This window comes from Fukomys damarensis, unplaced genomic scaffold, assembly GCF_012274545.1.
Source record: "Fukomys damarensis isolate Sample0158 unplaced genomic scaffold, DMR_v1.0_HiC HiC_scaffold_37, whole genome shotgun sequence".
Taxonomy (NCBI): Eukaryota; Metazoa; Chordata; class Mammalia; order Rodentia; family Bathyergidae; genus Fukomys; species Fukomys damarensis.
The window spans coordinates 66,564,493-66,578,930 of record NW_022900949.1 but is presented as its reverse complement, the minus strand read 5'-3'; the positions used below and the strand labels follow the sequence as shown (position 1 = coordinate 66,578,930).

The 14,438-nt window shown below is 34.1% G+C and overlaps 1 protein-coding gene and 1 long non-coding RNA gene across 2 annotated transcripts; one reads left to right on the top strand and one right to left on the bottom strand.

Moving 5' to 3' along the window:
- Positions 1 to 406: 406 nt before the first annotated feature.
- On the top strand, positions 407 to 3,071 carry LOC104863087 (arylacetamide deacetylase-like; the record flags this gene model as incomplete). The annotated part of the gene is given in 3 exon segments (XM_019207631.1): positions 407 to 601; positions 2,476 to 2,752; positions 2,755 to 3,071. Coding segments are annotated over 3 exon segments (789 nt in total), but the record flags the coding sequence as incomplete, so codon positions are not given.
- Positions 3,072 to 5,952: 2,881 nt separating this feature from the next.
- Positions 5,953 to 7,537, bottom strand: LOC104863062. The gene is made up of 3 exons (XR_780485.2): positions 7,175 to 7,537; positions 6,307 to 6,499; positions 5,953 to 6,208 (listed from the first exon to the last, which is right to left on the bottom strand). It is a non-coding gene; the product is annotated as an uncharacterized LOC104863062 (long non-coding RNA).
- Positions 7,538 to 14,438: the final 6,901 nt, after the last annotated feature.

The following is a 14,438-nucleotide window of genomic DNA, read 5'->3' as shown; positions in this document are numbered from 1 at the left end:
AGAGGAGTCATGTAATAGTTGACCTTCTGTGGCTATCCAGTCAAGATTATTAGATTATTGAGTTGTGGTGTACTCACATAAAGGAGTAAGACACAGGGCACCACAAGCACACAGCAATGTCTATGAGGCTCAAAAACTATATCAAACAATAATATCTAGAATGGCTACATGTTGTATTTGGGTTCATGTATGTTAAAGGCAAAAGCAAGCAAGATTAATTGCTGCTGCTATATCAGCTACATGACATGCAGCCAATAAACAGAAGATTGCTCGGTGTGGTAGTATTGAGCTTCATGATCTAGGTTACACTGTATGTACAGTTTTAATTCAAGAATTTGTGCATTTAGAATATGTTCATTTCTGGAATGTATATTACATTTTCAACGATTTATTAAATGTAGCATGAAAACCATGTTTTTTTCTCCAAAGCTACAAATTAACACCTAAATATCATTTCCCAATACAATTTGAAGATGTATTTAATACCTTAAGGTGGTTCTTAAGCAAAAATATTCTTGAAAGCTATGGCATAAACCCTGAAAGAATCTGTATTTCTGGAGATAGTGCAGGTGGAAATTTAGCTGCAGCAGTGACTCAGCAGGTAGGATACTTATCATTTCTATGGGGATCTTTGCTATTCTACCTATAAACAGATCCAAATACACATATGTAAATATAATGGTAGAATTTACATATATTAAAGATAATATTTTGAAAATTCTTAGTATAACACAATGTCAATTTTTGGTCTCATCACAGACTGTTTTTCTTAATGTAACCACAATTCTCTTGTTAAGTCACTGGGTAAGACTATTACACTGTCAGTAAAATGTTATAATGAATAAATGAGATAGAATGAGATCAGAAAATTACTATTTAACCCTTTAGAACTTCAAATGTATTGAATAACCTCAAATGGAATATTCTTCTATTACAAGAATAATCAGACTGCTTTTAGGGAATCATCAGCACATTCAAATATTATCTTTTTACTTACAAAGAGGAAATACAAAGGATTCAAAGTATTTATTTGTATATGTATATAAAACCAGATACTTCAGGTTATTAAAATGATAGTAAAGCATTAATGATAAATAGTGTTTTGCATAACAGATCATACATAGAATGGATTCAACTTCTTGACAAACGTATTCTGATGGAGATTGTTAAAATAGCAACTATTTTCTCACGTAGTAATTAAGGGGAAGTTTCTTACTGCTTACAAATGAAGAGGTTTGAACTTTTTTGTTGATTATAATCTGGATTTGATGAAATGTAATTTCTAATTTTTTTAGTTATGTTCATTTATACTTGTTTTAAATAAAAATAAGTTGGCTTATAGACTATACTTGATAATATTTCAAAATAAAAGGACGTCACATTTGGACTTTGCTGTAACCAAAATGTACAACAAATACTGAAATTTGGAAAAGCTTTCTAATCACTATTGTGAGCTTTATAATGAAGTTGAAAAATCACTCTATTAAACATCAGGGATTTGAATTTTGCGATGCAGTCATTTCAAGATGTCATCTCACCAGTTCATTTAATCTCTTTAAGCATCTATTTCCTCCTCTATAAGGAAAATGAATGTTTTGAACCTTACCGTCTTGTTCTGGGGGTCACAAGCCTAAAGGTAGTTTAAAAATACCTTGGAACTTTAGTGATCTTTAAAAAGAGTCTCTAAAATATCTAAAACGGTCTATTATAAACACAGCCATTAAAATGTAGATAAATACTATAATCTTTTAAGTATCTAGAGATATTCATGATCTACTTCGATTTACAAGTTGCATATATATTTTTACTGTAATATACATTTTAATATTATAAACATACATTTAAAAGTAAATATTTTGTAAAGGTAAAATATATTTTTAAAAATCTTCTAGTGGAACACTTCTTGTTTTACTCTGATAGTTGTACATTCCTGTTTTCTAGCAACTGATCTTTACAGATATTGGCACATTAGGCTTGAAATCAAAGAACATTGTTAATGGAATGCTTCCCTCAGAAAACCAATCCATATCTTCTAAAGTAGCATATAGCTTTGGAAAAGCTAGAAATCCTTATTAAGTAAACCTTCTTCTCCATCACAAAAGCTATTGATATACTAGTATATTTTTAAACACTTTTATAATCACCAAAATCTAATGAGGTCAAGCTACAAGAGTCTTCAGGATGTCATTCTTGGAAGCAACAACAGGACACTGACTTAGCAATGATTGACTAGACCTTTTTGCATTTTCTACAAGAATGTAGGACAGGTGATTTTCTCTAAGTTAAAAGTATACTTTAAGAAATATTTAGTTCTAGGAGCCCCTTTTGAATATTTTAAATTTGTGGAGATGGTACATATGATTTAGTATTTAAGGATTTTTAGATTATAAATTTAAACATAAACTAGATCATCACATTTATTTAATCACTTACAGATGAAAATAATTTATATGAATCATCTCAATTCTTTCTTAGCAATTACAAGACTCAGATGTGAAGATCAAAGTCAAGATGCAGTCTTTAATGTATCCTACACCTCAGGCTTTTGATTTAGATTCTCCATCGTACAGAAAATATTCACATATGCCAACTCTGTCCAAATCACTGCTGGTCCGGCTCATGAGTGAATATATTACAACAGACAGATCACTTGAGAGAGCCATGCTTTCCAACCAGCATGTACCTGCTGAATCCAGTAATCTATTCAAGTTTGTCAACTGGAGTTCATTGCTCCCTGAAAGACTGAGAAAGGGTATATTTATAACAACTCAATTTATGGTAGTTCTGCCTTATCTCAAAAATATCCTGGGGTCCTAGATGTAAGGACAGCTCCTCTGTTGGCAGACGACAGCAAGTTGCGTGGTTTACCTCAGATCTTTGTCCTCACTTGTCAAGGTGATGTCTTAAGAGTCAATGGACTCATGTATGTTACCAGGCTTCAGAATGCTGGAGTTCCAGCGGCTTGTTACCATGTTGAGGATGGATTGCATGGAGCATTTGCCCTTCTGGAATTTAAAATTGGTTATAGACTGATTAATCAATACATTAATTGGCTAAAAGAAAATCTGTAGTAAAGGTATGTATATATTTTTAAAATATAGTCAATCTCAAAGCATCAGAAAATTGGCATTAGGAAGTTGACTGTTTTGGAATGGTCAACTGAAGGTCCACATACAGCATAATAATTATTACTGCTAACAAGTTTGTTGTTTTGGTTCTTATACTTAGGGTTTTCATTCAACACTTCACATTGGGAATGTGCTGTTTCTGAAAATTTTCCTCTTGCATTGTTAATCTTACTTTTTATATTATATATTGTTGTATAGTCTTTGTTATCTGTGTTGGCTATTATTTGCAATGGCAGGAGAAAAAATAAGAGAAAGTATTGCTTGTCTGAGTAATGTCGAAATTTGCATCCATGTGCATTTGGGGATTGAAGCTCCCCTATATATTTGAGCACCAATTTTTTCAAAAGTGGTTTCCCCAGTACAATGTCATTTTTTTCACTGTAAATTTATCTACTTTGAAACATTTCTAGAATCCAGATAAGAAGTGTTATACTATCAATATTGATAATCATTGTGGTACTTTAAGGAGTTAGTCTCTGTGGATTTGGGGGAAGATAGAGAAATAGAAGTTCAGTAAAGAGGCCAAAGGTCTTCGAGATGGACAATTACTTAGTGACAGCCAAAGACTACTCTGTGTAAGTACATAGATAACCACCAATAAAATATCATAGAGAAATTTAACTTGTGAAAAGTCCATCCTGACGTGGCATGGAGAAAGGTAAGATGAAATGAACTGAGCTTCAGTTTAGGCAAAAATATTTATTTTAACCATGAGCTATATAAAGCATCATCATCATGAGTGAACACATGAAAAGACACTTTCAAGTGGTACAAGAATTCCATCAGTGTAGCAAAGATAGCTTATCTCTTTTTTAATTCACTATTCTGAGTTTTTGTGTATTTATATTCACAATTGTAATTTTGAGTGCCAGTCAAATATTTGATGCTAGCAGACATGTGTGCAAAAAAATAACTACATTTGAGTTTATTCCATTTTATGAGGAAAATAGTACTATCTCAGTTTTGACCAGTAGACTCCTTGTATTGAATTTTCTAGAACACTGTCATAAGAAATTTTGCCAGTGAGAGCATTGCAATTTCTTTCCTTAATAAATAAAACATTAAGAGGCAGCTAACATACTTGGCCTATATATCTACAGCAATAACTTGTTAAATATTAATTCTGGAATAATTATTTTCTGAGTAAATAAGTTTCGGGTTAAGAATAATTATGTGAATGTACATCTAGGTTGAATGTACATTCCCCAAAATTGTTTCTGTAACATATACAAGTACCAAATGTGTTTACTTCTTTGAAATAAATTAATTCATTACCTGATGTCTTTGCATCTTATCCATTCTCAATTGTGGAAAATGGATACCTAAAAGCAAACATTTTGTTTGACAGATAGGTGAATACTCAACTGTCATCTATTATGTTTTCAGATCAAACAAATATTTTTCACAATTTAACTCAATCACTATGAAATAGTCAGTAAAAGCATGGCAGATAATCAATTTATTAAAATTCATGGAAGTAGTATGTCAATAGTTTGAACTATGTCTTGATAAGGGCACAGACACGAAATTTCCAAACAAGGTGATTATTTCCAAAGGAAAATTCCCCTAAATTCCAATCATGTAGGAATTCTACCTTCAATATTTTCTCAAAACTGATTAAAGCATAGCTATATAAGAAAACTCGTTCATTTTAGCATTATACATGTAAAAAGTTGGGAGAGTGCCTAAATTTTTGTTTTTTCCTTCTCTTCAACTTCAATGAAATGAAAACTAGATTGTTTGTTTATTTGTTCATTTTTGTAACAGGGTCTCACTATGTGATTCAGACGGACCTGGAACTCACTATGTAGCCCAGGCTGGTCTCAAATTCACAGCAATCCTCCTGCCTCAGCCTCCCGAGTGCTGGGATTACAGGCGTGCACCACCATGACTGGCAATTGAAAACTAGTTTTAACTTGAGGATTTTCCATCCTCTATATTTCCTTTTACCCCAGCTCCTAAAGGTAAAGTGGAGTTTACTTTGTTCTTTGCTTCTAGCAGCGCCATCCTTTTAGTCCCTGTCTTACTCAAATAACAGATTTCACCCCGCAGGCCAGATCTCTACTCAGTGTCTTCTTTTATAATTTTAAGCTGAACTTGGCTCTCCGTTATGAATAGTTGAGAAAAAGGGGTTGAGCGGAGGAAAGAGGAACGGAAGCGGGAGGATGGCAGTATTTCCAGTCTGGCACTTTATAAAAAAGGCTTACACAGCCTGGAATGCAGTTCAGCAGTACAGCACCTGCCTGGCGAAAGCAAGACCCTGAGTCCAATTCCCAGTAGCAAAAAAAGAAAGAAAGAAAAATCTTATAAACATGAATTACATCTCTCTTCATTTGTTCGTTTGTTTGTTTGGTTGGTTGGTTTTTTTTCACTGTGCTGAGCCTAAGAATCTCCAGCTCAGGTCTCAGAAGAACTTATCTTTGACATTCCTGTCCACTTCTCTCTATTCCTTTGATCATTACAGTACTAATTTAGATAACCTATTAGTCGTCCTGGACTCCCAGTATCAGGCAGCCTGTCTTCTCACCCGCTTGTTTAATTCTATGACTATAATGCTGTCAGGGACTTGTCCCAAAATGTATCATGACCAACAACTATGCCTTCTCCATAATTTCAATACCAAATCCTGAGCTTACTCAAGCGGGTTCCTCAATTTCAGAAATATTTGGAATATTTGTAATTCACAAACTATAACAACATTTCACTTTTCCTTTCCCTGCTTTCATATGATTTCCATTCCTTACCAAAATATGTTCTATGCTTAGAGAGTACTTTCTCTCATGTATACAATGAGCTGTCTTGTCTCCACTGATCGATCTAACGATTAGTCAAAGTTCATCTCAGAATTAATCAATCTTTCGGCATACTCTGCGCATGGGCAGCTAAAAAAAATCTGTGAAGAAAAATAAGTGCTGAGATTTCCTTTCTTTAAACAAGGCCACAAACCTGTATGCCATTAATGGTGCAGAGCAATTATATTATTCTTCTCCACTTCAGTGAGTCTTCTGCCTTTACTGTGCTCAAATCTCCCACCATTCCTCTGCTACCCTATTTCAGCTGATCATCTTCCTTCCATTGCACTGAGGCAAAAAACAAGACAAAACAAAACATTGAAGTAAACTGTATAACTTGTTAGCCGATACGTACAAATGTATCAATGCATACAGCTCAGTCTTACCTCCCGCTCTTATAAATGCTGTAAGCATTTGTGCTTCTGTGTCCTAAGACTGCTTGCTCTGATGTGTGCATTTGGTTCCATCCTATTTTGGATCCCCTGTATCATCGTTTCAAGAGTTCTCTTCTTTCAATCTGCATCATTCACTTCTCTACTGGATTATCACCATCATTGTATATCTTTAAATTTTATGCATCTTAAAAAATAATAAAATTCCTATTCTGCAACAATGCATAAGATTCTAATAAGATTACTGACATTTAGAAATTTGAAGAAAGGAGCTAAAGGTGTAGGGAAGGTGTGATGCGTAGGGGAAGAACAAAAAGGGAAAAGAAAAAAATGTGAGAGAATGAAAAGATGAAAATAAAGTGTTTGTAGATGGGGAGGGGAGGAGGGGGTGAAGGGAGGTCAGGGACAAGAGGAAAAAATGAGAACCAAGACCTGTCATGTAGAGGTACAAGATCCCAACAATGAGTGTAACTGTACTGTATCCCTAAAATGTACCAATAAACTCAATAAAATTAAAAATAATAATAATAATAATAAAATTCCTTATTATCATTTTCATTCTCAGGTTTCTTACTTTCATAAAGTATTCTTAGGAAGAGTTCTTACGTTTCTTATTCTTTTTTCTACTTTCATAAAATACTGAGGTAGTGTTGTTTGTTCTTGTCTCGATCTCCTCTCACTGTGTTCTGTGTTATCTCCACTTCCATCAGACTTTTCTTTCCTTTTAACCACTAAAATTGTCTTAATAACTAATACCTCTACATTGCCAAATTCAAGACCCAACTTTCTGTCCTCTTATTGCTCGTCCCACAACAAGTGTTTGACCCTGACACCCTCTCTTCTTTAAAGAACTTCTCCTTACCTTCAGTCCCCTAAAGTCTCCGTGGTTTCCTCCTATCTCTGGAACACTCATTCTAAGTTCCACTTGCTATGTTATATCTGTTCCCAGATCTCTTCCAAATGGAGTACTTCAGGTCTCAGGTGATAGAGTCTTATCTGTCTCCACTCACTTCTCTGTTGAGGCCCTTGGTTGACTCTATGCTGAAACCTCCAACCCACAAGTCCAGCCTACCTGTCTGATAACTATAGGTACTTATCAGAGACCCCTGCTAAGGATCCCGATCTCTTGTTCAGTGCTAAGACCACATGGCAAGAAGAAACATTTAGAGACAGAATTAAAGAGACAGAGATGGGGAACTGGGATGATCAGTGCTTAAATAAGCAAAGGCCCTGAACTCCGGAACCACAGATGTTTACTGGTAACAATCGTTGTTAGGTTGAGGTGAGGGTGATACATGTGGTTGCTAGGGATACATGCTGACGCGGGCGAGGCTTATAAAAGAAGAGACAAAGCATTCTTGTGTTAGGCTGGGAACAGAATTTGGGTAAGAGTCACTCTGACCTATGCTGTGTGTTATCTCCTATGCCTTGGTGAGATTAACTTCTTAAAATAAGCCGGTCGTGTGGTTAACTCTTTACAGTCTGCACTGCTTACAGTTTGCTTTAGGCACAATCAGTGGGGCAGGAGTCTCCCACTTCCAGTAAAAAGGGTGTATTTTCAGCACACTTAACAGAATTTTTTTGTCTTCTACCACTGTAAGACTTAAGTCTCACATTTACTCCTGGAGCGTGAACAGCCAAGAGGCTTCCACGATGCTGAGCTCAGAAGCTCAGCGAGGCTCCAGGAGCTTGTCACACAGCGAGGGTCACCCAGGAAGGAACACACCAGGCAAGTTGGCAAATAGACCTTTATTAGTCTGGCCAGACGGCACTCCCCAAGCCAAGTAGCTCAGAGAGGCGGCCAGCTCAGAAACAGAGGCCATTTTATATAGGGCTGAAAAGGGGGGTTTACACTTAAAACTTTCAGGAAAAGGACAAAGGCAAAGAGTCAGTTGATCTGAGTTAGTGGTCGTCATGTACTAATGATCAGAAGTGATCACATTGTTCCATTTATAACCTAGATTATCATAAAGTTTAGAACATTCAGACTACAGGCATGCAAGGAGTGGCGTGACCTGTGTTGGGTCTCTGTGTTCACTACAATTTCCACCTAGTTTCCTAGCTACTTCAAAACAGCAGCCACCTAACAATTCACAGTTAATCATTCGTTATCCTATAAGGGATGGGGGGAGTGACACACATTGTTCCATTTATAACCTAGATTATCATAAAGTTTAGAACATTCAGACTACAGGCATGCAAGGAGTGGCGTGACCTGTGTTGGGTCTCTGTGTTCACTACAATTTCCACCTAGTTTCCTAGCTACTTCAAAACAGCCACCTAACAATTCACAATTAATCATTAGTTATCCTATAAGGGACGGGGGGAGCGACAGTCTCTAGGTCATTCGCTGGTCAAGATGGAGTCGCTCTGGTTCAGCCAGGCTCCCACACCACAAAATATCTTCTGACGTAAAAAGGTTTTGTTAACCTCAATGTGCCATTTTTTATGATTTCTTTGGAAATTTTTGGCATGCTGGTATACCCATATATTAGCACTAATCTTCACTATTTTTAAGAAGTTTTAGAGCAAGATACTTTGTTAAGCATTTGTGTTGCACAAGCATGTAGAATAGAGTGGCAGTTTTTGATATTTTATTAGCATCACATAGGAAGCTTCCTATACACTCACACCTGGGCTTGAACCCAAGATTTCTGACTTGAGAGGTCCAGTTTGGAAGCCAAACCATTTACATTTTCCATGAGTTCCTGAGTAACTGGTGCTCCTAGTCCAATGGTCATAAATTAGAAATTATCAGTTTTGTGGTTTCTTCCAATTTAGTGGCCAATAAGAATCATTAGTAAGGCTGATGCAATCACACCAAGTTTTCTTCCTTCAAAAGGCCTAAGTATGACTCCAAAGTATCTTTTGGAATAAAACCAGTGAGTAGGAACAGATAAACAAATGCATTAACTACTTCAGGAGATATTCACAGATAAAGATTTTGTTGTCCAGGTAGAGAGAATGAAAGCACCAATGTGTCCACAGAAAGCTTCACTGGAGGTTTAACACTTGCCCTGAATTTTGAAGAGTGGTCAGGAGCATCTCAACCTAAGGGCAGTTGTGAGAAAGCGTTTGAAGCATGAGAGGCAATGTCCCCAAAGCCTTGGAGATGGTTAGTCACACCATTGACTTCATGCTGAAAAGTGGACTGGCAGAGAAGTTTGGCAAACTAGAGTCACGAGAAGCTTAAATCGCTTATCCAGATACCCTGAATGCTGCCTTGAAAGGCTCTGGTAGCAATATAAGATTTATATTAGTGAGGTAGGTCCATGACGAGATCATTCTGATCACAGTGTGGAGAGCAGAATGTAGGAATTCCAAAGGAAATATAATGGAGTGTTAGATGTTCCTGCAATGATCATGCAGCCCGAGAAGCTGCAACAGTAACTAGAATTATGTTTCTGAGGAAGTGAAGAATTTCAAAAAGTAGGCAATGATCTGTTCCATTAATGTTAAAAAATAAGATATGTAAAATCTAAGGTTACTCAAAGTGCGTTTCATAAGTCAATCACTTTCCATGTTATCCTATTATCTTCCCCGAGCCTTAAAGCATTATGGTTTAATCAAAACATTTTTTCTTTTTTTTCTATTTTCCTATCACAGGGCAGTAATGTCATATTACGGTCACATATAGTACATTTAATTGCTGTTATGATGAAGCCATATCCCAAACAGTTAATCTGAATCTCTGGAGATAAGGCACAAAGACCAGCATGTGCAAGAGGGTTAAGAAATTCTATTTTAGAATGAGGAATATTCCTTGTTTGCATACACATTTTCAATACTTTCAATGATTAAATTTCTCACTGATAATATTTTAAACTTCTAGAGCACTTAATGTATGTCATATTTTAATTAGAAAATAAATATATTAAAGAATCATAGGTAATATTACATAACTGAGTATATAAATATATATGTTTGTCAATATTTATCTAACTACCACTACTTCCCAAGGAAAATAATATCAATTAATATTTTTGAGAGAAGAGAAAGGAAAAAATGTAAATTGTGTGGGTTTCCAAGATGCCTATAGAATGCCAGACCTGAAATAAACCTTATTTAGGTCAGCTGTGTAGGCTGTGCGATCAGTTGTTTCAAGAAATTAGAGACTACTCTTTGCTTTTTGTTTTTTTTAGGAGGGGTGTTAGGAAGAGGAGAGAAACTGAATAATAGAAAAATCACTTTAAGTATAAAACATTTATCTGCATAGTTTATGTCAGGCATGTCTCAAAGTTTTTGAGATTACCCCAAATATCTAAAGCCCTATTATGGTATGGATAGTGAGGCATGTTGTTAAGCCAAAATTACTAAATTTAGTTTTTGGCTTTCAAATCTAATCAACATATTCCCAACATAATTCTGATGTATTTCAATAATGTTCAGAACAGGTAACACCCTAAGAAGGAGCTCCTGAGAATTGTGGTGGATATTTCTACAATCCTACAATACTAGGCTTAGCCTGACACTTTCCCTAAGTGCATGTGTTGGGCAAAGCATTAGAGGGATTTTGACCTGCACACTCTGCCAGTGAAAAGGAAAGTGCTCAGGCATTTAGAAACTCCAGACTCATGAGGAACCTGAAGTATGGAAACCAGGAAAAAAGATTTGGATTTTCTAGGGACCAGGGAATAATCTACCTATCAATCAATCAAAAGGGAAGCATTCTGAAAAATCTACACAGTGGAAGCAATTCCATCTAGTATACTTCAGCTCAAAACAAGTAAATTAACTAATGCAAAATAATAAATTAGAAACAATGACAATTTATTCTTCCACCATAGTGTATGAATTCAACAGTTTTTCTTCTCTTAGAAGAAAACAGAAGGTAAAATTGGTACAGTCTAATCAGTTCAGGTTTTGAGTTAAATTTTCTAATGTTATGCAAAGAGTCAGTGAAATTCCCTTCCAAAGTAGGAAAAAATAAGATAAAATTCATTGCAAAGATAATTCAATTCAAATGTGATTTTTCCATCAGTTAAAAACGATTACAGATTGAGAATTATTTTCTTTCATTTATTCTTAGTCTGCCCCCTTGTGGTCTCTAAGAATTTGTTCTCCAGCATAAACTAAATGTTATTATATATATATAATAGTCGTATAATATACAGCCAATAAAATCATATTTAATTTATTTTAATTTGGAGTCGCAAATAATATCTAAATGTTCTTTAATTAAATAAAATATTTCAAATTAAAAATAAATACCTCAGAGCCATTTCTGAATAAATTGAAGACATTATCTTTAATTCCTGAAATTTAAAGTATGAAATTTCTGCATAAACTATGTACTTGTATTTATTTCAATAGTTTTGATATATATGAACTTTATTAAAGTCAAACTATAAAGCAGTTGTCAAAAATTATCTGAAGCAATATGGTAGAGGGCTTCTGCATTCATTTAGTAATATCCTATGGTAAGATTTTAAAATTATTTGGCACCTTTTTACAAAAATAAACCAAATTATTGTTACTTGAGAGAGGAAGGATGTGTTAATACTATAGCTGACAGTTATTGGAAATCACCAACAGAAAAACTGGCAAACCTCGTGTGGACTTCAGAGAAGATGCCATCCCTTTATTTGTTTCTATGTTAAATGCAAATAGCTTCAGGTTGTAAAATATGTCCAGGGCATATTTTGATAAATAATAGGTAAATATTGCTTACATATTTTAAGTTCTTAAATTTTGAACATTTAAACAAGCAATTTCTGAATTAACAGTATTATTAATCACTCATAGGTTTGATTTAGTTTTTATTACTTATTCCACATTTTTCATTTTATCATCTGCATTACAGATAGTTCTCCCATCATGTAGGGAATATGTTTTTTTTCATTTTTAATAAGGTAATGGATCTTTATGTTTCTGGCTTCAAATGTATTAATGGATTTTTGAAATAGGTAAGAGAAAGAATAAACAAAAACATCATTGATTAAAATGTTTTCTGAAATAGTGTCCCAAGATTCAGTAAATTTAATCTTTAAATGATGTATATTATGTTAATTCAAAAATGATAATTAAAGGAAACTAGATGGGTACAAACTATATTATATATAGATACACATATGTGCATAAACTTCACTGTTTTATCAGGGCTGCTACCCATAACTCTTTGGTGATCTTGGATGAGGCCCCTCACCTCAGATTTAATTTTTTACACATTTTAAATGAGAATGCATAAGTTGGTCAATATTTTAACTGTGGTCTTCAGATCTAAGTATTATAATTATTACAAAGAGATGTTTAAATATTTTCTTTCCATTACTGTGGTAATCTGAACTTAAATTTAATTGTGGATTTTTCGGATGACCACTTTATAATTGTCAGGCACATGTCTGGTGCCAAAATCTAAAAGACAGGTTTTGAAGTTTTAATTTCTAAATATATATTTCACAAATAGTTTTACTCCCCAAAGTTATTTTGATTGTCCACTACTGCTCAAATATGAACATGTATTAGAAGCTCAGTTCTAATAAATATATGCTCAAATTACCTTCAGCATTTAATTTTTGCTTTAAAATGTAATACTCATTTTTTTAAATGTAGTTACCCAGTAGAAGGCAATATACTGAAAAAGAAAAACTGATTTTTTTCTATGAGTTTTGAAGGCTCAGCTCTTAACAAGGATTTCAAAACAAGCAAACCAGTTTAGGAGGTCATAAAACATGGTGTCTGAAGCCAAGTTGCAACAGTGTTTGTGAAAAAACAGCTTCAGCTTTGGAGAAATTCTTGCTAACATTTATATCTTAACAATGTTAATCTGTAAGGCTCTTTCTCAAGGTGTGAAGAAGGGATGTCATAAATTATGAGAGGAAATGAAAATCGAAAACAAAGCTTTTATGAAACATACTGACACAAGGAATATGAAAAATTTTAAGGAATAGCCTTCTTAAAGCACAGAAGTTTCTTCCATACGGCTTCAAATTAATTGTTTATGCAAAGATAACCTTAAGAATGGATAAATTGCACATTAAGAGCAATTAACCAAAACAGAGTGATTGATAATCAGTTTCAGAATGAACATATTTTGTATATGTGCTGCCAAAGCAAGCGCAGAATGAATATACTTTGAAAATGAAAACTAAACAGAGTATTTGATCAGTCAGTCAGAAAGCTCCAGCAGAATAAAACAGGTCACTCTAGAAAGATAAATGTTGACTGGGATTTCAATACATGTTAATTTTATTTAGTCTATTACTAAAATGGTCTATCAATAAAAATTATAACTTCAAAATCAGTCTCTATTAACAAATACATAAAAAATCTAGAGTTAAGATCACACGAGAAAAATAGAATTCAAAAGTCGTTAAGTACAATATTCTTATTTAGGAACCAAGGTAATAAGATACAAAATTATTACTGTATTAGTGTTACTTGATCTGATTATGTTTTATTTATTTAATCTGACAATTATATATTTATTTAATCGATAATGTATAACAACATAATAATCATATTGGCAAAGTATTTTTTGGTTTAAATTTTTCATTAAGTATTTATCATTAATCAGAAATTCTTTTTTTTTTTTTTTGGTACCGGGGATTGAACTCGGGTCCTTGTGCTTGCAAGGCAGGCCACCAAACCGCTGAGGTAAATCCCCGGCTAAAAATTCTTAACTGAATAAGCATTTTATTATAAAATTTGTTGTTATCTTATAATTAATTAATTTATTTGCATATACATTTAATCTGGACATATGGTAAAGGGGATCTATTTTATATCAATGTGAAATTATAACTTTAGGATGAATTTTATATATCTTTACAAATGTACACTTGAATGTTGAAAGAGTTTTATGACTCTATACGGTCCTTCTGATTCTACACTCTGAAATAAAAACAAAACCTCAATTTACAACAGCTAGATCTACCCCTTCCTTTCATCCCAACAATAGAAAAGTAACCAGCTTGAACAACTTTGCAGAAAAGCTACATCAGATCTAGTGGTTAAAAACAAGCTGATGAGCAGGCCCTGTGTTTTATTATGACATAAACACCAATAAAAGAGAAAGCAAACATCTCTGCTTTCACGATACATGAAATTGGAAGTAACAGCTGGTTGTGCCTCCCTGAACCTATCACACATGTGATTACCTAGTATCGTAGAGGAGAGAATCCCTT